This window comes from Anabas testudineus, chromosome 7 (assembly GCF_900324465.2).
Source record: "Anabas testudineus chromosome 7, fAnaTes1.2, whole genome shotgun sequence".
Taxonomy (NCBI): domain Eukaryota; kingdom Metazoa; phylum Chordata; class Actinopteri; order Anabantiformes; family Anabantidae; genus Anabas; species Anabas testudineus.
The window spans coordinates 8,025,080-8,051,553 of NC_046616.1; the positions used below are offsets into that span (position 1 = coordinate 8,025,080).

The window sequence follows — 26,474 nt, forward strand, 5'->3', positions numbered from 1 at the left end:
TCGGCGTCTGCTGCACCGACTGACTGCTCTTTTATTTTACAGCTTTCTACTTGAATTTACGTATTTATTTAAACAAATCGATTCAGTTGGACGAGCCGAGTCGACTGTCTGAATTCCATTTTTGCAGAGGAGACGATTAAAGCTGCTGTCTTTGAGGATTGGCTCTCGTCAAAGCCTGTTGTGTAGTTTATTGATGATGTGTATGACCTTGGATTACTTTTAGATCCTTCTTTTGTTTTCTTTTTTTGAAGTTTGTAAATAAAAAGAAACATGTTCTAAATAACACTTTTCTTAAGTTTCTTATATTATTCATAGCAGTTTTCTTCCTTGTCTATCCCTGACACACACAAACACACAAAGTTAAGAACAACTGTGCGGCACTTCTGTGTTTAGTCACATGGCAATAATTAGATATTTATGTAATCTACAGTTTATTGCCTTTGTCTTGAAGTAGCTAAACCCTGCATTCCTAGTTAACCAGATATAACAGTAAGCAAACAGTAGAATCATTAAAGTGTGTTTAAGTTCTTAGTGTCTTTATGCTTCTTTTCTATGTCCTTTAGATTTGGATTAAAAAATGCATCACAAACATTTCAAAAATCCTTATATTTTCAGACAATATCCTATAGTTATCATCTTCTATTGCTTAATCACACTCCTATATGGGGCAGCAGTAGCTCAGTTGGTAGAGCAGTCGTCTACGAAGCTTTGCACAGGGCACCGAAACCCTGTAGCACCGACATATGTCTGGCAGCTGTCCAACCACAATCACAGGGGATCAATAAACTATTAATTAATATTATTATTATAGATGTCTATATATATATATATACAACAGAAATATTAGCTAGTAAAGTAAGATGTAATAAAGATATAGAAGGGTTCAAAGTTGCTACTGAATATTAATCAGAATAATTGGAATGTAAAAGATGCATTGGGGTTCTGTCTAAATTACCAAAAAAACTGAAATACCCTACTCAACTAAAGTAGTAGTAAAATAATTGACTCCTAAAAAGTCTAAATATTAATAGGGTTGTCTGCTGGCGAACTTTGAACCCAGGTAAACTATTAGTAGTTGTCAACGTGGACACTTGGCTGTGATACGGAAACCCTATTTGTTAAGAACTCGGTTTCCCGGCATGCTCTGGTGTTACGTGTTGTACGCGACGACGTTCTTTCAGCGTCTGTTGATGACGGTGGCAGACGGCGCAGGTCAGCAGCTGAGTGGTGTAGCTGAGAGGAGTGCCTTCCAGGATAATATCATTTTCTCCGGCGACGTGCTCTGTAAAGACAGAAGAACTGTAAAATGAACGAAAGAAGGCAAGGTAGTATGAAAGACTTGTGAACTATACGAGAATTGACGCTAGTTCAGAGACGTCTCCAACATTGTTTTGAAGGCCTGCTGTTAGCTTAGGGAAATCCTCGGGCTAGCCCGGTAGACGCTGGGCCGAGAGAGCGCACAGGACCGGGACTGAACCTCCGTAAGCTGGCTTGATCGACAAATATTTATTTATGCTAGGTGCTCTCTCTCATAATCAAACGAAGACGTAAGCTCTCCTGCTCCTCCGTGACGGATCTAATTGAGCATAACTCAAGACGCGTTCACTTTGACAGCTAGCTAACAGCTCTCCTGTGTTTACAAGCTAACACAGCCGAGATCATCTGAAGCAGCTGGCTGTTGGGTTTGGTGTATCTGCTTCAGTTAGGATCCGAGTAGTTCACTCTTACCACTAATGGCTGTGTACGCCGACTGAAGGTCGTCAGCTAGGCAGCTGGATCAAAGGTGTCCTAACTAAGGTTATCTCACCTTCAGGTTTATCGACAGCAGCCCAAAGTTTGCGCCTCTGTTAGATTGTTGGAAGCAGCCTAGTTGCTTTGTTTCCACTACTCGTTTGAATGCTACATAAAGCTAGCTATGTTGTCAAGTTTTAATGTAACTTTTAATACCAATATTAACAAACTTGAACAGACGGAATAGCCCTTTAGTGAGTTCATTACTCAAACTAACGTGATCCGTTTAATAGACTCTATCCCGAATGAAGGTTGGTGGAGAAGTGTGGACTTTGATGCTGTCAGGACTCACAGGTGTCACCTGTTGTGTTTGACATTGTTAATCTCACACCAGCATCCAACGTTTGCTGCACGAGGGCCAGAGCGGATTCCCTTTTTTCTCTCTTGACCTGATTTGCTGAAGGAGGATTCTTCTTCAAAACAGACCATAATGAATCGTTACCTTCCCGTGGCACGGCAGCACTTCCTGGCAGCCCTTGCCAGCACCAGTGTGGTGGTAAAAACTATAAGTGCTGTGGTGGTTCTCCTCTATATGTTATCATGGGCTGTTGACACTCCATATGCACTGGGGGTGACCCCAGGCTACCTCTTTCCGCCCAACTTCTGGGTGTGGACACTGGTGACCCATGGGGTGGTGGAGCAACACGTCTGGGGTGTGGCAGCCAATGTGGGGACAGTTATGGCCTGTGGACGTCTACTGGAGCCTCTCTGGGGCGCTCTGGAGCTCCTGATCTTTTTCGCAGTGGTTAATGTGTCTGCAGGCCTCCTGGCAGGTCTCTCCTACCTCCTCACCTATGTGGCCACCTTTGACTTGGACTTCCTGTTTGCTGTGCGTGTCCATGGTGTAGCTGGGTTCCTGGGAGGCGTCCTGGTGGCGCTGAAGCAGACCATGGGCGATACTACAGTGCTCAGAGTGCCACAGGTAAGGGTAACTAAGAAAAGTGATTTCTGCATTGCATTGATGCTTATTACCAAAGAGATTACTCCTCTGTGGAGCCTGTAATAATAACAGGCCAGTGTAGAGTAGTACGTAGAAGTCAAACGTGTTTACACATATACTAGAGTCCAGGTTTATATGTGTTTTACAGGAGTGTATCCAGTGATTTCACTGTAAACAAAACATCTAAATAAGTAATACTAGAAAAGCTACGTCTTGACATGTTGTGAAATAAATTACATATGTCGTAATACATGGCTTCTGCTATGGAAAGCATCACATGCTTTTTAAGATTGCTAACAAGATAAACTGCTAGCTTAACAACACTACAAATAACTGCCTTAAAAGGACAAGAACAGTCAGAAGAAAAATACTGTATACTGTATAGTTATTGTATAGAACAAGGTTGTGTGTAGATATGGCCTTTTCCATGGGATGATTTCCAAGATAATTGAGATTAACGTTAGTCTAGTTATATAATTATTATTATTATTATTATTGTGCTGTAACAGGATAATAAATATTATTAATTAGTGAACATACACAGATTATTGTCACATACAGTGATATAAAACATTGGAACATTTTCTAAAATGCAAAAAAAAACTAAAATCTGTGATTTGTTGATTCTCTTGAACCGTACTGTATCTTGAAAAAAGACAAGACAAGATTATAATTCGTTGGCCAAACAAAATAAATTGATGTTACTGAGCAGAGCTGTTAGTGGCCTCAGATCACACTGTGGTACTAGTTTGGGTACGTGTAATTAAATGAATGTGATCAGAGTGTTCCTAAAAAGAGAAGTGACCCCTCAGTGAATCATTCCTGAATAAAGAATTGATTTAAAAAAATGAATAAATGTAAATGCGGCCTGTCCTCACTATTCCATTTAATTACACTTTTAACTAACTGCTATTTGTTGCAGCTTTTCTAGTGGAATAGGATTTCTTCTGCTTAACAGTCTATGGTCACTGTTGTCTGAGTCTCCCATTCATAACGTAACATTCATTTTCAACAGCAGATAGATTTGGAGCACAGACAGGCAAGAACATACACAGTGTATATGAAGCCACATTGTTGTAGCATGCGCAGAATGAGGCCTGGCATCGTCCTGCTGAAGTATCCACTGACTCTCAGAGAAGAGAGATTGCCATGATGGCAGCATCCCAATATATCTCAGCGTCAGTGCTTCCTTCACACCTGTGCAAGTCACTTCACATCATAGGCTTTGGCACAAAGAATCAAATGTCTTTTCTTAAAACAAGTGGAAATGCGTTCTCCTCTGACAAAAACACATTTCAGCTGTGTTTCAGTCCATCTGAAGTGAGCTAAGAGTGGCTATGAAGACTTGCTTCATTTCTGCACAGGAGTGATGTATTGCTTCCTCCTTGCATAACAGAGTTTCAGGTTACAGCAGAATCTTCCAAACAAATGTTTCTTGAATATTTGTAAACTTATTATGTCTCTGTCCTTTTTAGAAGTCTGTTGCAGGTGTCAAACTCCAACATTTCCTGTATTTTTTTCTATATATATGTCCTTACACCTTTGTCAGTTAAATAAAGGTTCAAGTGAATTGGCAAATAACAGATTTTAGGTTTTATTACATTTTAGAAAAGGTGTGAACTTTTCCGGCAATGGGGTTTGTATTACAGGTTTATATGCCCGTAGTTTATAGGCCAGTGTTTGCTCTATTTGGCCTGTGTTCTCTGGTTCAACCATGTGATTCTCTTCCAAATTTGGACAACAGTGTGATCTGTTCATTTACATTTTAAGACTGTGTCTAGATAAGGATTTGTAATTTTGCAGCAGCACACGTTAGCTAAACATCCCTAATGTTTCTCTTAAATTACCAGGCCACTCTGCTTTGGGTAGTGGCGTTGTAGGTTTCTGTTTTTGGTGGTGTATATGTTTGTTTGTATAAAACATAGTGGTCTGTAAACAAAGTGCTAGCTGTCTTTTTGCCTGTTTATTTATCTTTATAATAAATAAAATCTGTCTCCCCCTTCAATTATAGGTGAGGCTCAAAGCAGCGCCGGCTTTGGTCCTTCTCCTACTGGCCTTACTGCGCCTCTCTGGGCTGCTTGACAGCTCTGCTCCCCTGGCAGCATACAGCTACGGTGCTCTATCTGGCTGGGTCTACTTACGCTTCTACCAGAGACACAGCCGAGGCCGCGGGGACATGTCAGACCACTTTGCGTTTGCTAGTTTCTTCCCTGAGGCTCTGCAGCCAGCTGTGGGTTTGCTGGCGGGGCTAATCCACTCAGCTCTAGTGAAGATTAAGGTGTGCAGGAAGATGGTGAAGAGATACGATGTGGGGGCACCATCCTCCATCACTATCAGCCTGCCAGGGACCGACCCACAGGATGCAGAGAGGAGGAGGTGAGTCAGAGCTAAATATCTACATAAATACAGTACATCTCTAAACACTGAGCTGATATTAACTTTTGCTTTGTCATTAAGCATCTGATGCTGGCTGATTTAGAAGTTTATTGGTTTAATGTGATCTGTAACTTTATTTCTCACTCAACAACGTGCCACGTGTCTGTACCAATAAAGCTAAAAGATAGAACTTTTTGGAATGAATTTATGAGGAACATGAGATGCCCCCATGGGTATTAGTTGTTAAACAGGAATACCATAAAACCTACCAGTCTAAAGTGCAAGGGGAGCATGTCACATGACCGTGCATTCCCCCCAAATGATGTTTGTCTTGTCTGACTGGTTGGGACAACCAATCTCATTTAGAATACTTTGATAAGAAAAGCTCCCTGCTGCCAGGCTATTAAGTCCAAATCACAAGAGTACCCCACACATTACACTATTTCAATTATTATTTCAACAATTTTTAATAACATATTGGTCACAAATTCTGTGAATTGTACAAAAAAGTCCTTAGGAGTTTTTTTTATTATTGTAGAACAATTAAAAAATAAAAGGTCTAAATACTGTTTTAGAAGCTTTTAAGAATATTCTTGAGTAAATGCTGAATAATTTAAGTTTTAGAAAGTCATAATAAGAACATTAAACACAAAAGATTGTCTAAAAGATCACACTGTTGTTATTAAAACCCTACATTGCATTGACATATCATGATAGTAAACTAAATTATATACACACGCATACGCCCAGTTAGTCAGTTACCTGTAAATACCTGTCATTGATGAGGCACACAGTATTGTTCATAGTTTTATTTACTCTGGGAAGGTTTGCTGAGCCTCCATAGACTTTTTCAGTTACTCTTCAAACAGTTCACACATGCTGGATAACACGTATCCTCTTTCACACATTCACTCAAACACCTACTTTCAAGCTGTCACAGATCATTTTTCCTTCTGTGCCAGTGTCAGATAGATACACTTCCAAGCTGTTATACAGATGTAGTTACAGATAGATGGCCTTGCCCACACACACTTTGAAGGCCAAGTGTTCAGTGTGTGAAAACAAAGTTTCCTGCAGTCCAGGCCACCTGTTTACTCATCCTATGACAACTCCACCTCAATGTAAATGGCAACTCTTTCAACCCTCAATTAACTCTGTGCCACATGTGAGCTCTGTTGTTCATAAACTTAGAATGAACCAGCAAAAAGCTGCCTAAGCATTCATTACCAATTTGGGCCCTATGTGTTAAAAGAGCTATGTGTGCAGTGTCAGTGATAACTCACCACACCTTAAGAAAACACAAACATCACCAATTTGACTACACAGGCGCAAGTATAGAGCAAAAAAACACAAATACAGATATTTAATGATCAGAAAACCAACACTAAGGTATAGTGAACACTGTTATAACAAGCAGTGCCCGGCCGTGTGCCCCGGGGAACTATTTCTGTTATTGTTTGTGCTGTTTGCAGCATCTTTCTGTACTTTGATGCAGTGTTCTTTCTAAATGCTGCATCTGCATTGTCAATTTCATCATGTTTTCTTAGTTTTGTATCTTTGCATGTGTTTTCTTAAGCGGCAGTGTGATGAGCTCTCAGAAGCACCTTATAAGTCACCCACACATGATCTTGATGTAAACCTACTCAAATGCTGACACTTGGCACTTTTATGTAGTATCTTTATTTTTTCTTCAAACTGAATGTGCTGATGCAAAGAGTTTAAAGAAGAGTAAAATGTGTAACTGTCCAACTATTTATTGGTTAATAATAATGTTCATCAACTTTAATGTTCACACTTGGTGAAAAATGTTCTGAGAAAAAAGCAGTGTGATTGCATTTCTTTCCAGTAACCGCTCAGGTTTGATTATTTTTCAGTCTGCATCATTACAAACATTGCAAACTGCCATGCTCCAATACCATTCCAGTTTAGTCAACAGTATAGACTGTAGAGAAGTAAAAACTGCAGGATGATTATTGCATTACATTTGAAACATGAACACCTTATTTGAACTAGAGCACTTAATGTTTGTAGGTAAGTAGGTTAATGTTTGTTGTAAAGGATTTTCTACCTTAGTTGTCCCCTGATGTTCTTGTCTCCCCTGTTACACAACTGTGTTTTCTGTTGGCATTAATGAAGAGCATCTCTTTCCCTCCAGACAACTCGCCCTCAAAGCCCTGAACGAGCGACTAAAACGTGTAGAGGACCAGTCTGCCTGGCCCAGCATGGACGACGAAGAAGATGACGACGAGGACGAGGTCAGAACCAGCACGCTGCCGCTCCTCCCAGGTGGACGTGACCTCTCCTCCTCTATGTCAAGACCAGCAGGGGCACCTGGCACCACCCTCTCCTCGACCTCCTCATCTTCAATATCACAGAGCAGCGGAACGCCAGTCACAGGAGGAGCACAACACCCAGAGTCCAGCATTATCAGCTTTGAGGACGCACCTTCTACATCGTAACAGATAGAACGCACGTGTACAGATAAGCACGCTCCCTTTGGTGTCACGGGCAAGTATACTAGTGAATGCAGCATTTCTGACTGGTATACTATCATTTTCAGTGACAGTAATTAGGCATACAGTCAATATGATACACAACAACACACGCAAACATCTTTGATCAGTTCATACACACAACGGTGCCCTCACAAACACTGTCAATGTCATTGTGAAGCCCAAAGGTGTGGTAACTGTTAAGTGCTTTCAGTTCAAACATGTTGTTTGTAAAATGTTCAGTGTGGTTGGGCAAATTGGACACTTAATTCTTCTCTTCCTTTCTCCTTAAAACCGAAAGACACCTGAAATTCTGTCTTGTCCAGACTTTATCCCAACTTGCAGAGCTCTGTCCACTGCTTCATGTGTCTCTTTCTCTTGCTTTCTAAATAAATAACAAAATGGGTGTACAATATGCTTTTTGTAAGTCATTTTCAGAGCAGCTATAGTTGTTCTCTGATTGCCTGCTGCAAGAAACCCATCAGTGACAGAGACTCATGCAGAACCCTTGATTCTTGATGAAAGGGTCGCACCGCACGCACTGGTTTGATTAGAGTTGGAAAAATGGCTCCAAGTGACATTAGCTTTTGGTTCAGTTGTTCCAAATACGTAACCAGGTGTGTAACGGAGGAAGTGTGGAAAAGTACTCAGCACCTACTGCTTAAACAGAGGAAAGAAGCTGCTGCAGGTTTGTCCTGCTGATGAACTATAAAGCAAAACTTCAAGCTTGAAGAAGTGCTATGTGGAAGAAATTTCTAGACCAGGTTCATTTGCTACCTGGTGTCTCTTTGGAACAACAGGAAGAGAAACAGACTGTATACGTATTTTTTATTCCCCACTTTGTTGCTCAAGTTTTCCTTCTGGGTCTGTTGAGCTCCAACAAATAAGAAAAACAGACAAACATTGTTTCTCTGCACTACCAAGACATGATAATGGCGTCAAATTCACATAGATCAAACGATAATGATCATGATTCTTATTGTTTTGCAAGTCATGGGTTGATTATATTTATAAGGTTAATTTCAGGCCTTATGGTGGAGCATCATCCTGCACCTTTTTGCATTTGCACCTTCTAGCATCTGAAATTATACAAGACACAGCAGTGGTGATCTACACAGAATGCAGGGATTTGTAAGATTTACATCCAATCCCATTCTTAGCAGTTGCATTGCTGCAGGCTATATGGAAATCATATTTTTGGGAGGTTGATTGTTTCATCTAAAATAGTTCATATAAATTATTTTGAGATAGAAAAGGTCAATGATAGATTCACTTTATGGATTATAGGTAGTGTACAGTTGTGTTCAGAATAATAGTAGTGTGTATAAAAAAAAGTGAGTAAAGCTCAAAATCCTCATAAATCTTTTTTTCCATACACACAAATGCATTGGGGAACACTGCACTTCTATTTAAAATTAAAACCTGAAGGAAAAAATTTATCAAATTTGTTACTTCTTTACAGAAAGTAAAGAAAAATAAATATTAGGCTCTACAAAAAAACACAATCTGTCTCCATTTTTCTTCACAAACTCAGACATTGAACAAAATTGCTTGAAGATGCAGCTTTCCTGTGAATCACTGAACTAATGTTCAGTTGTATAACCACTGTTTTTTTTTTAAAAACTCCTTCACATCTATGTTACATGGAGTCAAACAACTTCTGGCACCTATGAATAGGTATTCCAGTCCAGGACATTTGGACTACATTTCACAGTTCATCTGAATTTCGTGGTTTTTCCTCAGAAACAGCATTTTTGATATCACCCCACAAGTTTTCTATTGGATTAAGGTGCAGGTGCTCGCTCATTGGTGTGTTTGGGGTCATGATCTGGTTGAAACACCCACAACTGATCATTGGCTGAGTCTATGCCATTTTGGCTTTTTTTTTTTTTTTTTTTTTTTTATTCTATTTATACTATTATTATTATAGTAGTTTTCTTCCATGTCTTTTAAGTTGCCATTTTAGAGCATTTAGGATCATTTAAGCTGAGCAGCCTTTAATTTTCTGCACTTCTGTATATGTTTTCCTATCTCAAATCAACATTTTAATCAAAATATGTTTGACACCTCCTGACTGATGACTGACCTCACCAACTGAACTCCACACTGCTATTATTTTGAACACGCCCTTTAAACTCATGATTTAAATACACGCCATACCATGTAGAAATATAATTCTTACCCAAAACAGTGATTCGTCAGCTTAGTGATGTTGTACTGCTATTATTTTGAACACAACTGTAGATGTCACGTTCCATTACAGCAACAATCAAATCATTGACTCCCCAATTTGCCACCTGTTCTTGTTGATTAAATTCAGTTGCAGCTCATAACTTCATCACACCAAACAAACACACAAACTTAACCGTTATTTTTACACTTGTGAACCTTTGATCACAAGGCTGAAAATGTCTCCCAATTTCCAAACAGTCAAAAATATGAACCATGTGCAGTCATATATTTAAGGATAAAGTGTTGAGGGTGAAGTTCACATCATCTGTCACCCTTTAGACACGTTGATATTTGACAGTCTTCCTTGAAAATCAAGTCCAGTAAATTAGGTTGCTGACTGACAGGTTGAGACAGCTGTTGTTTCTCCATAGGTGGTTAGATACCTTAAACAAGCGGATTGGTGGTCACTGCTGTTTGATTTAACCTTTGTCTTAACCACACCAGGTTCTCTATGCAGGTCTGAAAAGCTCAGAGAAAGACTGGACCAAATATAGAAATATCATGTTATATGTTTATGTTAAATGTAAAACAGTCATGTTTTTGTTCTGATCTTTGTTTTGTGAAAAAAAATCACGGTCTTACTGATCACTGTTGTCACTAAGTGAACATCCAGGATGTGAAAACAGATGAGGATCATTATTCATATATAACTTCACACTCCTTATAATTAAATAGTAGGAAGTGCTTTAACATCAAACTCATTCTCCACTTCCTGACCAACAAGCAATCGTGGCCTGTGATTTGCAGAAACTACGTGACTGTTCACATTGGACAAAGCAGAGCTAGAGACATAGCAAGTGTCCTGCATTCTTATGACTTTTGACATTGGATGTGTTCCCAAATAATGTACAGAAATATGAGCCACCAGTAAAGTGAATTAGCGTTTAGTGCCAGCTTTATTTGCAAAAAATCAAAATGCACTGCAAAAACTTTAATGTCATGTGTGGGAAGTAGTGGAATTTGTTAAATGTGGAAAAACTGCAGGGATCTGTGGTAACTTCAGCCAACAGGCTCAGTCTCAACATCTGGAGTTGGATAATGGTGTGAAGGAAGAACATTGCAGAACTGGGCTTTTTTAATTTTGACAAATGAATTAAATGCTATATGCATATGTGTGATATGTTAAACTGTGGATGTGTGGGAACGCTGGACTGATGTCCAGGGGTTTATCATGTCACCAGTTGTGCAAAATGTGGTCCTGATAAATAGAAAAGACCCATCAATGGCTTTCAGTGTGCACCCCCAGACTCCATTATGCTTCTGTACTTTTCTAGGAGCATGCTCCAGATTAAATTAGCCAGTGCTGTAAATTCAGATTAAATATCTCAGAGTTTAGACTCTTGAAGTCCGAGCAATGAGAGTTGTTTTTTACCTGATGGAAACGTGATGTACGGGGAGTGACAAGCCATATTTGTGTGATGAAATTCTGCGTGTTCTGTCTTGTTTCCTGCTCATTCCCTCTGCTCATTCACGGTGCTCTTGATTTGACAAACAGATGTTCACGTTGGATGAGTGGGGCGTTCTTAATTTAAATATGAATGAATGATAGCATTTACAGTAATGAAAGGACACAGAAATAAGAGACATTGTCTGTCAGACCAGAGTTGATTCTGATCCATCGCAAAAACAGGTTCAGCTGCAGTTCAATTAGTAAAATGTCAAACTGCTTTCATCAGAGGTGTTCACAGTGCAAAACAGAAGTTTAAAAACAGGCTTGTACATATAGTAATTACTGATAGTAACAGCACAGTCACAGTTTTATAGTGTCATTCTCATACTATTTTATATCCAGGTTACTTTGCTGCTGGCACATCTCAGCTTGCGTCATATAATAAAAATCAGCAATGCGTCAAAACCCATTCTAACATGGATGCCTGCAGATAACTGTGAAGTTGTGTAATATGGTGAAGTTGAATAATGTGATGTGAGAAAAAGCGTAGGAACGTTGTAGTTGGCAGACTGAAGTTGCAAAGTGACCCGGGCTAATCTGACTTTCAGCCAAACCTCCACTCTCCATTCCTTGATGGGTTTTTTTTTTATTGTTCTGTCTAATCCTCCACAGACAGATAACATACTGTACATCTGCATGAATAATACCAGTGTACAGCTGGTGTAGAGAGTGTAGAAAAGCTTCAGGCGAGGATACTAAATGATGTCAGCCGTGGTTATTGCACTGCTGTGGCCTTGAACTACGGCGGTTAAAATACAGAGCTAAAATGCTGACGTTGCACTTCAGTGACACAGGTGTTTCTTCCTGTACACCAGTATCTTTTCATTAGGGCAGATTCACCACAGGCTGGTGTTTTCTTAAGTCATTGCAATTGTATAAAATTTTGATTTACTGGTTGGTTTACTGTCAAAGTAGCTGATAAATGGGACATAACCACACTAGGGTATCCAGTTTATCCATTTAATGATATTAACAGGTGTCCCGATACCTACTGTATGTAGAGAGGGATTAACAAACTTTTAACCAAGAAATACAAATTGTGTTTGACAATTTAAAACACTCATTTTAAAATTGTTTATTAGCCAGTGTTCATTTGCAGGGACAAATTGATTTATACAAAACTCTGGAGTGCATCATATGTGGAAATCTGCACCTGTAATATCAGTTTGGTGGGATTGTGATATGTATGATACAGTGAAGTTACATATTTTGATATCATTTCTGCCACCTGGGCTGGCAACAAATTGCCTTAAAATCTAGTAGTTTGGTGGGTAACACCAACCTCCATCACTTGTGGGTGAAAGCTGTTTCCTGGCATAAGATAAATGACAAATTACAGATGATACTGCTCTGTTTTAGACTTTATTGGCGAAGGTGTTAATTTGCGTTTTGTTTCTCTCCTTTCATTTTCCTTTTCTGCCTTTGTTTTTGCACCAACAGATCTTGTTGACACTAATGACAGTCTCTTCTCTTTCTATTCTGTGATTGTTGCACAGATTTTTCTGTTTTAGTTTTCAGATATATTTCTTTATCTATATGAAATAAAGGATAATTGTATGAAACTTAAATATATTTTGGCCATTCTTGTGTTACTGTGATGTCTTCTGTCCTGATCTAGAAGTGTGATTTCACTAAGCAACAGGTCAATGAGGCTTTTTGTGAGATACAACGCTCACCTATTGCACATCACAAAACAATACCATATTAATAGGTAAAAGAAGAAGGCAAATTCATTAACCCCATATTGAAAGGTAAGTTGGTGTTACAGAGTTTCCCCGTTTACGCAGAGGATTTTGTAATAAATAGCTTTGTAATAGTCCTTTGATACAACAGCTACAGCTCACATTTTAATCTGCATGCCTATACCTGCTGATATACCCAAGAACTGCCAAAATAATATGGTTGAACTCAACACAAGTTAATTCACAAGAGAGCTGGAAGGAATACTGAAATAATTAAGTCATTCAGTGCTATGCAATATCAGTATTGAGTACTCCTAAGACTACTCACTACAAACCACGTGGTGAGATTGTTCTGTCAAACAAGGTAAGGTTTATTTCTAAACAGAAATAAATCCTAAAAGTGCTAAGATGCTTCATTAATTGGCAGTACTGTACAAGAGATATACCTATGACAAGCGTGTTATATCTCTCATTTTTACACCTCCATTTGTGTTATCAAATCAACTTGCAATATGAAAAATAAACTATTTTATAAAATTTTTTTTATTTCATTTAATTCTACTTAAGTTACCTACACTGTCCGGCAGGTGGCGCAGCACGTACAGACTAATCCAAGCTCCCGGATAGTGAGTTTCATCTCAGATAAAGAAAGTTACAGCCTCTGTGTTGGCAAAGCTGTAATTGGCTCCATTAACTTTAATTGAGGGAATAATAGAAATAGCTCAGATCTGTGGCTCCTGGCTCTAATTATCTGCAGGGAAATAACAATATGAGCCATGAAACGTTAGTTATCATCTGATTAGGAAGAAGCTTAAATGAACTAATTAAGTGTGTACATAGAAAATACTAGTTGTAATTGAAGAAATACTTATTTTTGGACTGCAGTTAGTAGTTTAAGAAACAGTAAACTAGATTACCCGTAATTATAAAGCCTCAGTATAGCAACACTCGGTTCTTTGGCGTTAAATCTAAACACAACCTAGTAAAAACCGTGAAGATGTCGCGTCTCCACATGTGTCTGCGCTCGCTGTGCTCGTTCCCGTCGTGCCCGCGCAGGTGTGGCTCTCGGGCTCGTGGCCGCCACCCCTCCCCCCCAGCTTCAAACTACAAACCCTGGCTGCGCGCTCCCGTGAAGTAATTCATTGTGTCGGGTCGAGACGAGAGGAAGCAGCGAGCGAGTCGAGTGGTCGGCGAAGCAACTGTGCTCCGAGAAACCCTGAAAAAACCCCACTGCTACACACATAAACTGCAGGTAAACTACTTTCTTGAATACCCGACGATGGCGAAGCGCTATTTATCGCGCACTGTTTAGTTTAGAAGCAGTCGGGCGTGTGTTTTAAAGTTGTCCGGAGCTTTCAAAGGCCGAGCTAACGAGGCTAAGAGCTAGCGGGGGTTAGCTAACGGTTAGCCAAGTTAGCTTCCCCCTAACCGACCAATTTCAGTGCGGCTTCCGCACTTACCGCACAGTTTTGCTGCGGGGAAACTCTTGTATTTTGAGTAAAAAAACCTCCTATGACCGAAAGGCTTTGCTTAGACTTTATCGAGTGTAGTTAGTTAAGTGTGGTAACTTCATTAATGCTTATAAAGTGAGCCGTAAAGACTGGCCTGGATTGGCGGATAAGCCGTAGCCAAACAATGAGGCTCTTTCCCCGACTTGCCGTGGCTGGTCAGGCGGCTCAGAGTCACTTCATGAACGGCTGTTAGTGTTTCATAAGACACGGTGATGCTCTGGAAACATTGCAAGAAGCAAGCGAACTACTTACTAGTGTACTTTGTTTCAAATCTAAAACCGCATTTCATTTGGTTTTGTAGGTTTTAACACATGCCAGACACAATAGAGCAGTGTCTCTACTTTAAAGCTTTAGTCTGTTTTATTAAGGTGTTTTGCCATGACCTTAGAATAGTGTGTATGTATGTATGTAACGTGTCATATTTAGTTTGGATCGGGGCCATTCATCTCTTCACTGCGGACACACTAGCCATCTGTTGCCTGTGAAATGACGCCATCTTTCTGGTGACCCACCCAGTGGCTTGCTGGTTTAAAAACAATGTTTGACTAAACACTGGGAGGTCCCTCACAGGCAAGACACACAACTTTTCTGTGCCTTGGCTAGGGTTGCTTATAGACCATCTGAATCAAAGCAGCCACACGAGTACAAAATAATCGACCATCTAGGGCTGTGTAAAACTGCCACCAAATGAACTGTCATTGTATGTTTTATAACCACAGCTGTTAATTAGTTTGTAGTCAAAGCCAGAGATGTGCCTACTATAAGTATTAATAATGCACATGAATGTCAAGCTGGCAGATTTGTTTCAGACCAATAGATATTGTAACTTCATAATGAGAGTATAGACTATGTATTATGAACTAGACTAGCTCTATTAAGTAAAATCTCAGTGTCAAGATGTATGCAGTGCCACCATAATTATATTTTAATTTATTTATTAAGTTATGCATTTATTTTTTTATTATTTGCTTACATTTTTAACCCTGGTTTTAAAAGTCTAATCACAGACAAGGCTAAACTAGTTAGAATTGAATAGCATCTTTTTACAACACTGTACTGTGCAAACAGAATTTCCAGTTTAATTTGTTTGATCAGAGAACACTATTATATTTAATCTATTTTAATATTCTTGCTAATGGATTAAAGCACTTAGAATCTCCTTATCCGTTGTTTGTCACAATATTTCCTTGTACAGCACCTAAGTGTTTACTGATATTGTAATGTAATGCATGAAGACAATAGTGGCTGATCAAAACACAATTGCTTAGTTCTATGCCCACATAATGGCACACCTAATCAAGCCTCAGTTAAGCATTTCCAATCATTTTCTTTTGATTATAATGATTTTAATCTTAATACTTGCATGCATTAATATGAAACAATTTTGATTTTTCGCAATAGTTTGTTTATTGAGACTAAAAAGGTGAAATAGTCTTTAGGTTCAGAACATTTATTGCTTCACACATTCCTTTACCCAATTGTCAATCTGGTTGCCTTTTCAACGCTACATACACAGCATGTGCACATGTCTGTTAAAGCTGCTGCCTACTAGATGGTTAGGTGTGAGGGATCATTGCATTAAGCCAAGAGCCCTTATATGATGCACAGCGCTCTCGTCAGCTTTTTACAAGGGAGATAATTTTTTATGTATTTTTCCTTATCCATGTGCTGCACACAGCCATGAAGAATGATTAATTCATGTTCTTGTTACTGTAATGGATTCATTAAAAATTTCACTGCTGATACCAATGAATGTTGGTAGACAGAGGACACGCCTGGCAGGTTTCTGTTAGAAACTGAAGTAAAAGTCACCCAGCAATCAGTTAACCATTACGTGTATAGGGTATTTCCTGGTGTAAACATAGCCAAGTGTTTAGATGCAACTGTTGTCTGTGTGGGGTTTTCTAAAGAGCAGGCTGATGAATCATCAGGCACAAAGGAACCATTTTATTGATAAATTTAAAGCTATGTCATACTAGAGAACAATGCAGAGTGAATAGTGTTTTGTTTAACACTTCATTAGAGATGACTGGGCAGAATAGTTATGTGTTAGATAAAAGTGCTTGTGTTGACACATGAATAGGTTTGACTGACAGGCATGCTGTCAAAAATGTTGTGTTTGACATGATGACAGTGTACAGGATTTATTATGCTGGATATTTAAACCTCCCAAAGATAGAGTTCAAATAACAATACATAGAAAGAACTGTCTTTGTGTAAAACTATGGTGGTTTGTTAAGTTAACTATCTAGAGAGACTTGGAAGAGCTCCTTTGTCAAAATAAGAGCACCAGTTTTTCAGATGGAGCACAGTCAGTGTTGGCTTAATTCTTATGTGCAGCATGAATTAAACATTCCTGTGTGGAAAGTCAGTTGAATTTACAAAAAGGTTTATCCCTGCTTCTATTTTAGCTGATACTTATCACAGGAGTGTTCCTGTTGCTCTTGATGTACCTTTCCTTCTCTGCTAATTTGATCCTGTTTGGGTTATCCGCGTCTCTCTCCTTATCCGTTGTTTGTGTGTCTCTTTTAATTTCATCTCATGGTCTCTAACGTGCAGACGAGGGTGGAGATTTTAACATGCGGTCCCGTCCTTATCATCTAGCAGGCTTACAACTGATAAGCAAAGTACATCTCATATGCTGTAGCTGTTGTAACTGTGGCCATTAGCTATTGTTAAATACATTTTAATGAATAACCAGTCTGTCTTTGTCTAACTGTACATTAACACTTTAAATCTTCACACCAAAAAAGACAGATTGAAATACCAGCCATAATCTGTGGTTGTCCACAAGCTGTAGTTGGTGTTGCATCAATTCACTGTTTCAAACATGCACCACTTACGATGCTTAAGTCTGTTGAGTTTTAGTATGAGTATGACGGTGCCCATGATGATGTTATGTGTGGTTGGTGGTACTTTCACATTTTGTTTGGCGGGGCTACCAATGCAGCATGAGTTTCAGTTTAAGTAAGTAAGCTTTTCACTAGAAAATACCTGGATTCTTATGTGAACAGATAAAGTTAGGTTTCAAACTGTCACTATAATAATGTCACTATGACTTTTTTAATTATGTCCTAATAACTTGTAGTTTAAAAGTGGCTGACTCTCTCTGACTTCCCACAAACCTCAACCCTACAGGTGTGTAAGAAAAATATAGGTTACCTCAATAGCTGCCCTTGATTTCCTGGTCAGAAAAACCCATGAATACATCATCTAGCACTTCCGGATGCTTCACATTATTTAACTGCTATGTAGTCATGTTGTTATACAATATGTTCTGTTAAATGATGTCAGAGGTTTTTTGTTTTTGACTACACCCATTAATACACATTTCCTGGACAGACAAGTAAGGTGGTTGTAGTAAGGTGACCACTTGAGCCACTTCATTGTATCTCGGTTTACTTTGTTCAAAATTGTGGACCTGCTACCTGCTGAACATTATTTTACTAACACTGCATTTGAAGTATTGTAATACAGTGCAGTATATTATTGAAATACAAGTTCAGGGACAACATTCTTTACTGCTGACAGCAATCTTCCTGTTGTTGACTCTTTATAGACATACTGTGTTCCTTTTGTGTTTTGTGTCTAGGAAGTGTTTTTTCCTGCATTTAACCTTTTTAACATGAACATTTGTTGTTTGTTACTGACACTGAGATTGTGTTATTACCAATTTACCAAGGCTCTTCTTTGCTGTTAAATAGATATTGCTTGTCTGTACCTAGGCAGCATTTGTTAAAACCTGAAAGCGTGTATTATTGCCATTTTACCCGCCAGTCAAACATTGCATTTTACCCGCCAGTCAAACATTGCATTTTACCCACCAGTCAAACATTGCAAACATTGACCAGACACCCACCTCTAGGCTAAAGCTGTCCCCCTTTTTTGTCTTTTCTTTTTCCTCAAGTCATGGAGGGAATGGTCTAATCTTTTTTGACATAGCTGTCCTACTTAGGCTATTCATCTACCATTTATATGATGGTTGCAGCACTTTGGTGCATTTCAGGGTCAGAAACTAATAGCATAATAAAATTGCTTAAATAGAAAGTAAATTTTATTAGAAACTACATTGACTACAATTCTATTCTATTACAATTCACACAAATGGGTGAAAATTGTTGGTGTGTCCTGTGTGCCACAGCGCTGTCGTGTCTGGGAACAATACCACGCCAATATGTCCAAATCTGCTGTGGTTTAAAAAACGAAAAGTCAGAAATTGCCAGAATAAGCAGCAGGCAGCATAAAGTTCAATCACATACAGACTGCTGCATGGACAAAAAACAGGCTGAAAGAGAAGACAGATTGGTTAGAGACATCTTCTTATGCAAAATGTGTTATTTTCTCCAGTATGTCATCAGTCAGATGGTTTCACTGTACAAAGAAACACAGCCCTTGTACCCCAGATTTCTGATCAAAGTAGGAAAGAGTGACATGGTGAACCTCTAACATGGATTATGGTTTCAGCTCTGGACACGCTGCAGATAAAAACTGTATTTCAGCTGATGGATTCACAAAGAACAGGAGTGATGACAGGGTGTTTGCTCTCTGCCACGCCTCCAACTGATTCACCATGATGGCAATAGCAGGGTCGAGAAATGTGATTGACACAGCACAGTGCAGCTTCTCAGATCAGGGAGAAAATAACCATTCAGGGATATAAGTTATTACCCTGTGAATGTGTGGCCCATTTGTCCTTCTGCAGTTAGTAAGTACAGAGTACAGATAATGTGTTAGTGTGTGTGTGTTAGGTCTCTGCGGCAGTGCTGCCATGATAAATGACCGTTTGATGTGTACTTGGTGAATAAAGTGACTGTCCCTATATTTCCACACCCAACGACAATATTTTTTTCTATACAGTTCCTGTCGAGCATGAAAGGAAATTGCTGTTTTCCTGTTTTGTGTTTTGATCACATTATGTTGTTGGTAAAATGTATTGCTGGTTATTTTCAATAGGTCATACACCATTCAGTACTGAATAATGAAGGTTTTTGGTCCAACATTTATACCTAGTTCCTGTGTTTGTGACTCACTGGTGAATGTCATTTCCCAATATGGAGTGATCCAAGCTGTTCTGAGCCAGTCACGCAGGACTACATGCCACTCATTTGCCCCAACTTCCCTCAACTCTGTTTGGCAAGCTCATTCTCTCACACCCACACTGGGACTTTTACTGTCAAGAAGCGCTTATTTTACTTCTTGGTAGCTCACATATTTTTCCACTGATGTCTAATGATGTCTTGATGCTGATGCGCCCAGCTTTGATCATGTTGACATATGGTGTTGTGTAATCAGGGCAGCAACCCACAGTGCAGGGATATGGACAGACATTTTGGGGGTAATCCTAACACTGTACTCTTTCACAGTTTCTTATAAAGCTGATTACTCTTTATTTATTATTGCACAACAGGTTTTTAATGAAGTTTTCACTGAGAATGGTTACCTTGATGTAGGATACAGCTTGCTGGATTTTCATGATTCAGGTTAAGCTTTTTTGCTCCTGTCAGGTCACTTTTACTAAGTAGAATTCAAGGTTTGCATATAGCCTTCCAAATATCAAGGAAAAACCATTACTCACAAATACAGAAACGATTACATATCAATCATGGAAATTCTTTTGGATTCCATTAGTCATCTTGCAGCCCCCGAGACACTGTGAACTTCAGGCTGAGAACTGCTCCTTTCTGCATATGTGGTTAAATGTGACAGGTGTAGTGTTAAATGATGTGCACCTGCACTATGCATCACTGAACACTCGTGCACTCATGCAACAGCTCATCCACATTTCCTTTGCTTAGATATGTCCTGACAAAAACTAATTTTATTTGTCACATATGTTCCCCATCTATCACAAAATATGTACTTTGCAAACTTAAACACTCTGTTACAATAGTGTCACTTTCTACTCTGTCTCGTGCTTTTCTTGTGGCTGCTTGATTACAACCTTTACCATAACCTTTACCTCCTCCATGTCTTCTTTAGGGATGGCAGCCATTCGTAAGAAACTGGTGATAGTTGGAGATGGAGCTTGTGGGAAAACCTGTCTTCTGATTGTCTTCAGCAAGGACCAGTTCCCTGAAGTATACGTCCCCACTGTGTTTGAGAACTATGTTGCAGACATAGAAGTGGACGGAAAACAGGTAAGACATTTCTGGCAACTCTTTGTCACCACTACCCACTTTCCCATGTCACAGAGGTGCATCAAGGTAAATGAACTGATCTAAGCCAGAGTCACCTTCAGAACTGTTGATAAATTACTGTTTTGCTTGGTGACTTAATGCTCTTAACTGAATATGTTAATCACAGAGAGTCTGCACCTTTTTTTGACTCTATTCCCAACCTACTTCTTACTTGTTTCTGCCTCTTTTATTCTCAGTGATGGATTTTGTGCTGGTATAGGAGCTAATTTTGTTCCCTGGTTGCTTAATCATCCTCAACGCTTTAATTCTACCTTCAGGGCCAAGTGAGCAAGTGTTGATAAAACTGTACTGTTTCATTTTCGCATCTCCCCTCACATTGCAGCAGTCAAGTATAATGTGTTCCTGCAGGTGGCATTGGTTGAGCTTAGTCACAGGCCTTCAAATTAATTGTCCAAATCTTTCTAGATCTTCCTTTAGGCATATAGTCTGTGCTCTAAAATTTAAAATGCAATCAGTTGCATCACCAGTACAATGCAAACACATAGTGCAAAGTAATGCAGACTGATGGACACATTGATGTTATTGTTCATGTGTTATTAAATATCTGCACATCGCAGAGTTACGGCTGTCTTTAGTAAGTTAGAAACGAGCATATGTACTCTTCTATAGTTAAACCCCTTGTGTCTTCTGGTTTTGTAATACTTGTGTGTGCATGTGTGTGTGTTGCTCTGGATAACTGCGGCACCGGCCCAACAGATCAGTCACAAACCCACACGTCCTGACCTCATTCTGTGTTAATGGGATTCTGGGATGTTGCGTCTTTATTGGCTCATTGATTTCAAACCCTTGTTGCTGCTGAGGACGACTCTTGCTTCTTCTTGTCAAGTGTCACACTTTTCCAAATGTCTTGATCTGGTTTCTTTTCCATATTTAGCTATGCCGTCTGTTCAGAGACATTTTTATGTCGGTCACATATTATACTGTCGCAGAGCCCACAAGCATTTTTACAAATAGGAATTATTTAAATAATCTTATTAGCAAAGAACAAAGATGTTTACTTGCAGTTAATATTAACATTTTTTTCAAACATGACAGATTATCTTGGCATCTATTTTGTAAAAATCTTATTTAGCTTTTTATTTAAATTAACTTCTTTATGTGGAAGATATTTATTTCCTGGCTTTAACATGACTAAACACTATTTCCCCTTCTGCCCCTTCCCTGCCCCGTCTGCTGTCATTGTGTTTGTAGGTGGAGCTGGCTCTGTGGGACACAGCAGGTCAAGAGGACTATGATAGGCTGAGACCTCTCTCCTATCCAGACACTGACGTCATCCTCATGTGCTTCTCCATAGACAGCCCGGACAGCTTGGGTGAGCACAAACCACAGACCTACACTTTCATGCATGACATAAATGTCTCTGTCCTTCTTATGTGCTGCCCCTGCGTTCTGTTTTTAGAGAACTGATTTCTGGGGCCTGTAGATTATATGTTCATCTTGTTGAGACCACTTGTAGAGGAATTGTTTGCATTTGCCCATGTCCACCAGTACACAAATCATTTGTTGTGTACTGGCTCACAGTTATGCTATAAAACTAGAGCGTGTTCCTTTTTTCCTATAATGATTATAAACAGCTCTGCCCTGATCATATGGAAATGGTTTTACATAACCTCAAAAAAAGCTGCAGACAAAGTGTGCCACAATTAAATAGAATGAAATGAGGGGAAGTTACTCATTTTAATTATAATAAAACAAAGGCTTATTGTGCAAACGCGTTCGTTTTATGCGACCATTCTTCAGACGTTACATTTCTATTTAAGCATTTTTGCTGACCATGTCAGACTTTTTTCTTTTATCACTTGATGCTCAGTGAAGATAGTGTAGACTCTTCTTGTTTTTCTTCTTGTTTTTATCTTTGCCATTCTTGGAGTTAACCAATTTAGATAAGTGTAATTGCTGTGCCATCAATTTCCTTTGATGCAACGGTTCCAGTTTCTGTGGTTTTTCAATCATAGCATGACATTTTGGTATCGTTTCCTTTTTTGTTTCTGGTTTTATTTACTTTTTTCTAAGCAAAATGTACATGGACAGGCAGAAAAACTAAATAAACCTTCCCACTGTCACAGATCAGGAAAAGGGTTTAGTGCGGTACACAAAGCACTGAAAAAATATGTAAATACTGTTTATTTCTTTTATTGCCTGTGAATTTTAATCTGACAAGTGGAAATTTAATCTGACATATGCATAAACGCACAAATTTAGATGTAGGTGTATATGTGACTATTTTTGTTGATTTGTTTTTTTTTTCACCACAGAAAACATCCCAGAGAAGTGGACCCCAGAGGTCAAACATTTCTGTCCCAATGTTCCCATCATCCTGGTAGGAAACAAGAAAGACCTGCGTAATGATGAGCACACACGCAGAGAACTGGCCAAGATGAAGCAGGTGCCTGAATTCTTCTATTGCTAAGATAAAAGTGTCTTTATCTAATAGCACTATTATGTAGTAGTTCTTAAAATATACAATATCTTTGTAAGATAAAACAACTGCATGATTGAGTTTCTCATGCACAGGATTTGTATAAAATACTACCATTACAGTATTACAGTTCAAGTATTGATTACTGCTTACCACTATATTTATAGTAGTGGTCAGTATCAATCAGTTTTGGGAGTTTGAATGATTGTCTTCCTAAATCAATTTCTTGGGTTTGTTTTTACTGAACAGGAGCCAGTGAAGTCAGAGGAAGGTCGGGACATGGCTGGACGGATTGCAGCATTTGGTTACATGGAGTGCTCTGCTAAGACCAAGGAAGGCGTGCGGGAGGTGTTTGAGATGGCCACCAGGGCGGCACTGCAGGCTCGTCGTGGAAAGAAGAGCAATAAATGTGTACTGCTGTAAAATAGTCGACATATTTGGACTGTTTTCGCCAGGGGCTACTGTACCAGGGGCTAGGGCTCGGGAGGGACAGAGGGATTACTAGATGGGAGAGGGAGGGAGGGGACGAAAAGAGTGCAGTAAATGACTACCGCTGTAAAATGGCTGTTTGTTGGACTGAATTTACCCCGGGACTTGGGTTTGGGAAGCATTGGTGGAGAGGGATGGGTGGATGAATGGATAGGGGAGGAGGGAGCACAGTAAATGACTACAGCTGTAAACCATCGGGCTCTTTACCTGTGGGTTTACCATTAAGGTGGGAAATTTACACCAGCCACCAGCCTAACGCTGGTACGTTTTGTCTTGTCAACAAGCCACTTACACTGATAAATATTAGGAGATCCTGGTCCTAAAATTTAGCTGACTGGTAAAACCGATAAGGATTCTGGTGAATTATGGGACGTTCCACTGTTTGGTGTGGACAAACAAAACAAAGTTTAGTTTCATGTCAGATGGGTGGGGGCTTTCAGACAGCACAGTAAATGAGTACCACTGTAAATGGCCACCAGTGGACTGTGTATCCCCGGGTGTTCAAACCTGGAATTAGGTATAGGGCTGTATGGAGTTGGACAGATGAAGGGGTTGGAAGAATGAAGCACAGTACGTGGTGTGACCATGATACTACACACTCCACACAAGAGTTTGGTTTTTTTTTTTTTTTTGCACATTAAGCTTACTTGTTATATGCTGTAGTCACATGGGCAGGTTATTTCAACAGCTCCAACAGTAGACAAATCACCAGTAAACTGTACTACATGCTGTCAGGTGCTCTGCTCTTGTGTGTTATGTTATCAGTGAGGCATGAGCTACATACTCACATGTGAAGCTTGGTGCCATTTAGTCTCTCACTGTGGCTAATCCTGTGCTTACAGACTCCCAGTGACAAATACATTGAGCCCTACTCTCACTGAGATGATCTGTTAGCATCACATAATAGTGAATACAGCCTTCAGTGCTGGAATAAATTTGAAACTACTTGCTGTGCAGCATCACCTGGCTCTAAATACCCACATGTATTCCAGTTACTGCTTTAAATCTCAGACATCTTACCATAACAGTGTTGTAGAGGGCAGGACAAAGTTAACTTACCACCAGAGGAGCAGCAGCGTGATGCCCTCATTGTCAGGGCTGGACGTTAAACTGTCCACATGCTGGGGAATCGTCACTGCATTTGATTTTTCTACTCATTTGTGTTCCTTGAACTGAATCAGTGGAGGTGCCAGGTGAATTACGGTCCCACTGGATGACAAAGATAGTAGCTTCCTGCCCTGCATAGTACAACCCGAGCAAACTGTGTGTGTGGCTCAGCTCCAATCCCTTCCTGTTCCACATAGCTGACTGCTGGTGCTCATCTTCCCCTGGTTTTAGACCAGGACGAAGAACAAGGAGAGGAGAATATTGTTTACATGCACACCACTGATCTCCTTATTTGGGATGAACGACTTTTAATATTATTTTGTCTGTAAGCATGTATGAAGGTCAAATGTACAATAACCAAAACTAGTCAATGTTTAAGAAAAAGTAAGATGACGAGGTTATACCACATTATCCACCATATAAATGTCTTTTACTGGTTTAACTGTTGGTACCTGACATCTGCTGTAACAGTTAAATGTAAAAAGACATGCATAAAATGACCTTTGTGTCCACAATACTGTGCGTGGAAATGCCAGAATAGTCAGGTTGGGCAGCCAGATAGATTTTTGGTGTAACTCTACATCACTGACAAGCAGAGTGAGACTTAACCACCTGCTGTATGTTGGAAAACTGATTGATTTTATGTTTTATTTTGTAAATGTTAAAGGTGGCCAGTCATATTTGGGATTTACCAGCCACCAGCCTTTCCTGAGTTTTCTGCGTGTTTCACTGCCAGTTCAGGCTCTCTCAACAGTGTTGTACCCTCCTGTTCTTCTTCCTGGCCTACAGGAAAGAGCCTGTTCCAGAAACCTAGTCTGGTGGTGTTGTTTTTATACTTTGTTTCCTGCTTTTGAAAAAAAAAACAAAAAAAAAAGTCCTAAATATGTTGTCTCAGTATTTAAAAATAGGAGGTGGAAAACTAGGGGACTGCTTATGTGTCGTCGCTTTAGTTAATTCTTCTTTTGTGCTTTACCTGAGTTTTTATGATGATTTAAAACTGGTTGTAACGACCTGTCAATCATCCCTGCCAAATGCTATTGTTAGGCAGTCAGGAGAAAGGCTGGCCTCTCGGCTGCCTGTCTAGAGCATCGCTAGGACCACATGTGCTGGCTCTTTTTCTGTTTGTTTGTTTTGAGCACAAACTTGGCTGAAAATGGGGAAAAGAAAAACACCAGTCTCATTATGTACAAAAAAAAGTTTTATTTCTAGTTTTATTGTATTTTTAAATCCTAATTTTGGATGCTGAAGCAGTGATGTAAACAAAGGAACAGGAAAATCAAGCTGTATGCAAAGTCTGTAAATATGAAATGTGGGTTTGTTCATACTAGACTATACACATGCACAGGACTGGAAACTGTATTTGTAAACTAGCTTTGGTTTGTGTAATAAATTACTTTCTATAACACCCCGCTTCTATTCATTGTGGTCTCTGGGGGGATGAAGACGCTCTGAAATTCAATCAATACACATGTAATATGAATGGAGTGATGGATGAGTGGCTTTATGAACTGCTGGATTACTATCTCTCCCCTGATGATTGGTCGACCAGGACACAATGTGTGAAGTAACAAAGGAAAGAGAAAGGCTTGAGAAACGGAGGGATTACATGTCAACAGGAACAACACATTTAATGGAATCAATTCTTGATTTGATCACAGGCACGTTATTAATTTGTTTAAATAACAACTGATATCTCTTGCATGTAAGGTGCTTTTTCTCTTCAGATACAAGCATTAGCTAAAAGCTGAGTCACATTCTTAATCAGATTGTTAATAAAAAGACTGAGTC

At 39.4% G+C, this 26,474-nt stretch overlaps 2 protein-coding genes across 4 annotated transcripts; both read left to right on the top strand.

Moving 5' to 3' along the window:
• The first annotated feature begins 1,204 nt into the window (after positions 1-1,204).
• Positions 1,205-12,827, top strand: tmem115 (transmembrane protein 115). Of its 2 annotated transcripts, XM_026369001.1 has the most exons (4): positions 1,205-1,325; positions 2,126-2,713; positions 4,743-5,107; positions 7,263-12,827. In XM_026369001.1, the coding sequence occupies exons 2-4, from the start codon at positions 2,222-2,224 to the stop codon at positions 7,564-7,566; spliced, it is 1,161 nt and encodes a 386-aa protein (XP_026224786.1). In that variant the 5' UTR covers positions 1,205-1,325; positions 2,126-2,221; the 3' UTR covers positions 7,567-12,827. The 2 variants fall into 2 exon arrangements, with proteins under 2 accessions (XP_026224786.1, XP_026224785.1); XM_026369000.1 differs by having other exon boundaries at positions 1,205-2,713.
• Positions 12,828-14,094: 1,267 nt separating this feature from the next.
• Positions 14,095-26,089, top strand: rhoab (ras homolog gene family, member Ab). 2 transcript variants are annotated; one of them, XM_026369004.1, is made up of 5 exons: positions 14,095-14,215; positions 20,454-20,611; positions 21,863-21,983; positions 22,927-23,057; positions 23,340-26,089. In XM_026369004.1, the coding sequence occupies exons 2-5, from the start codon at positions 20,456-20,458 to the stop codon at positions 23,511-23,513; spliced, it is 582 nt and encodes a 193-aa protein (XP_026224789.1). In that variant the 5' UTR covers positions 14,095-14,215; positions 20,454-20,455; the 3' UTR covers positions 23,514-26,089. The 2 variants fall into 2 exon arrangements, with proteins under 2 accessions (XP_026224789.1, XP_026224788.1); XM_026369003.1 differs by lacking the exon at positions 14,095-14,215 and having other exon boundaries at positions 20,441-20,611.
• The last annotated feature ends 385 nt before the right edge of the window (positions 26,090-26,474 follow it).

What these genes read in the sequence shown, in the direction of transcription:
- tmem115 (XM_026369000.1), top strand. Translation starts at nt 2,222, where the DNA reads ATGAATCGTTACCTTCCCGTGGCACGGCAGCACTTCCTGGCAGCCCTT. An exon ending in CAGTGCTCAGAGTGCCACAG is followed by an intron (nt 2,714 to 4,742) that starts GTAAGGGTAACT and finishes CTTCAATTATAG; the next exon opens with GTGAGGCTCAAAGCAGCGCC. An exon ending in CAGGATGCAGAGAGGAGGAG is followed by an intron (nt 5,108 to 7,262) that starts GTGAGTCAGAGC and finishes CTTTCCCTCCAG; the next exon opens with ACAACTCGCCCTCAAAGCCC.
- rhoab (XM_026369003.1), top strand. Translation starts at nt 20,441, where the DNA reads ATGTCTTCTTTAGGGATGGCAGCCATTCGTAAGAAACTGGTGATAGTT. An exon ending in AGACAGCCCGGACAGCTTGG is followed by an intron (nt 21,984 to 22,926) that starts GTGAGCACAAAC and finishes TTTTCACCACAG; the next exon opens with AAAACATCCCAGAGAAGTGG. An exon ending in AACTGGCCAAGATGAAGCAG is followed by an intron (nt 23,058 to 23,339) that starts GTGCCTGAATTC and finishes TTTACTGAACAG; the next exon opens with GAGCCAGTGAAGTCAGAGGA.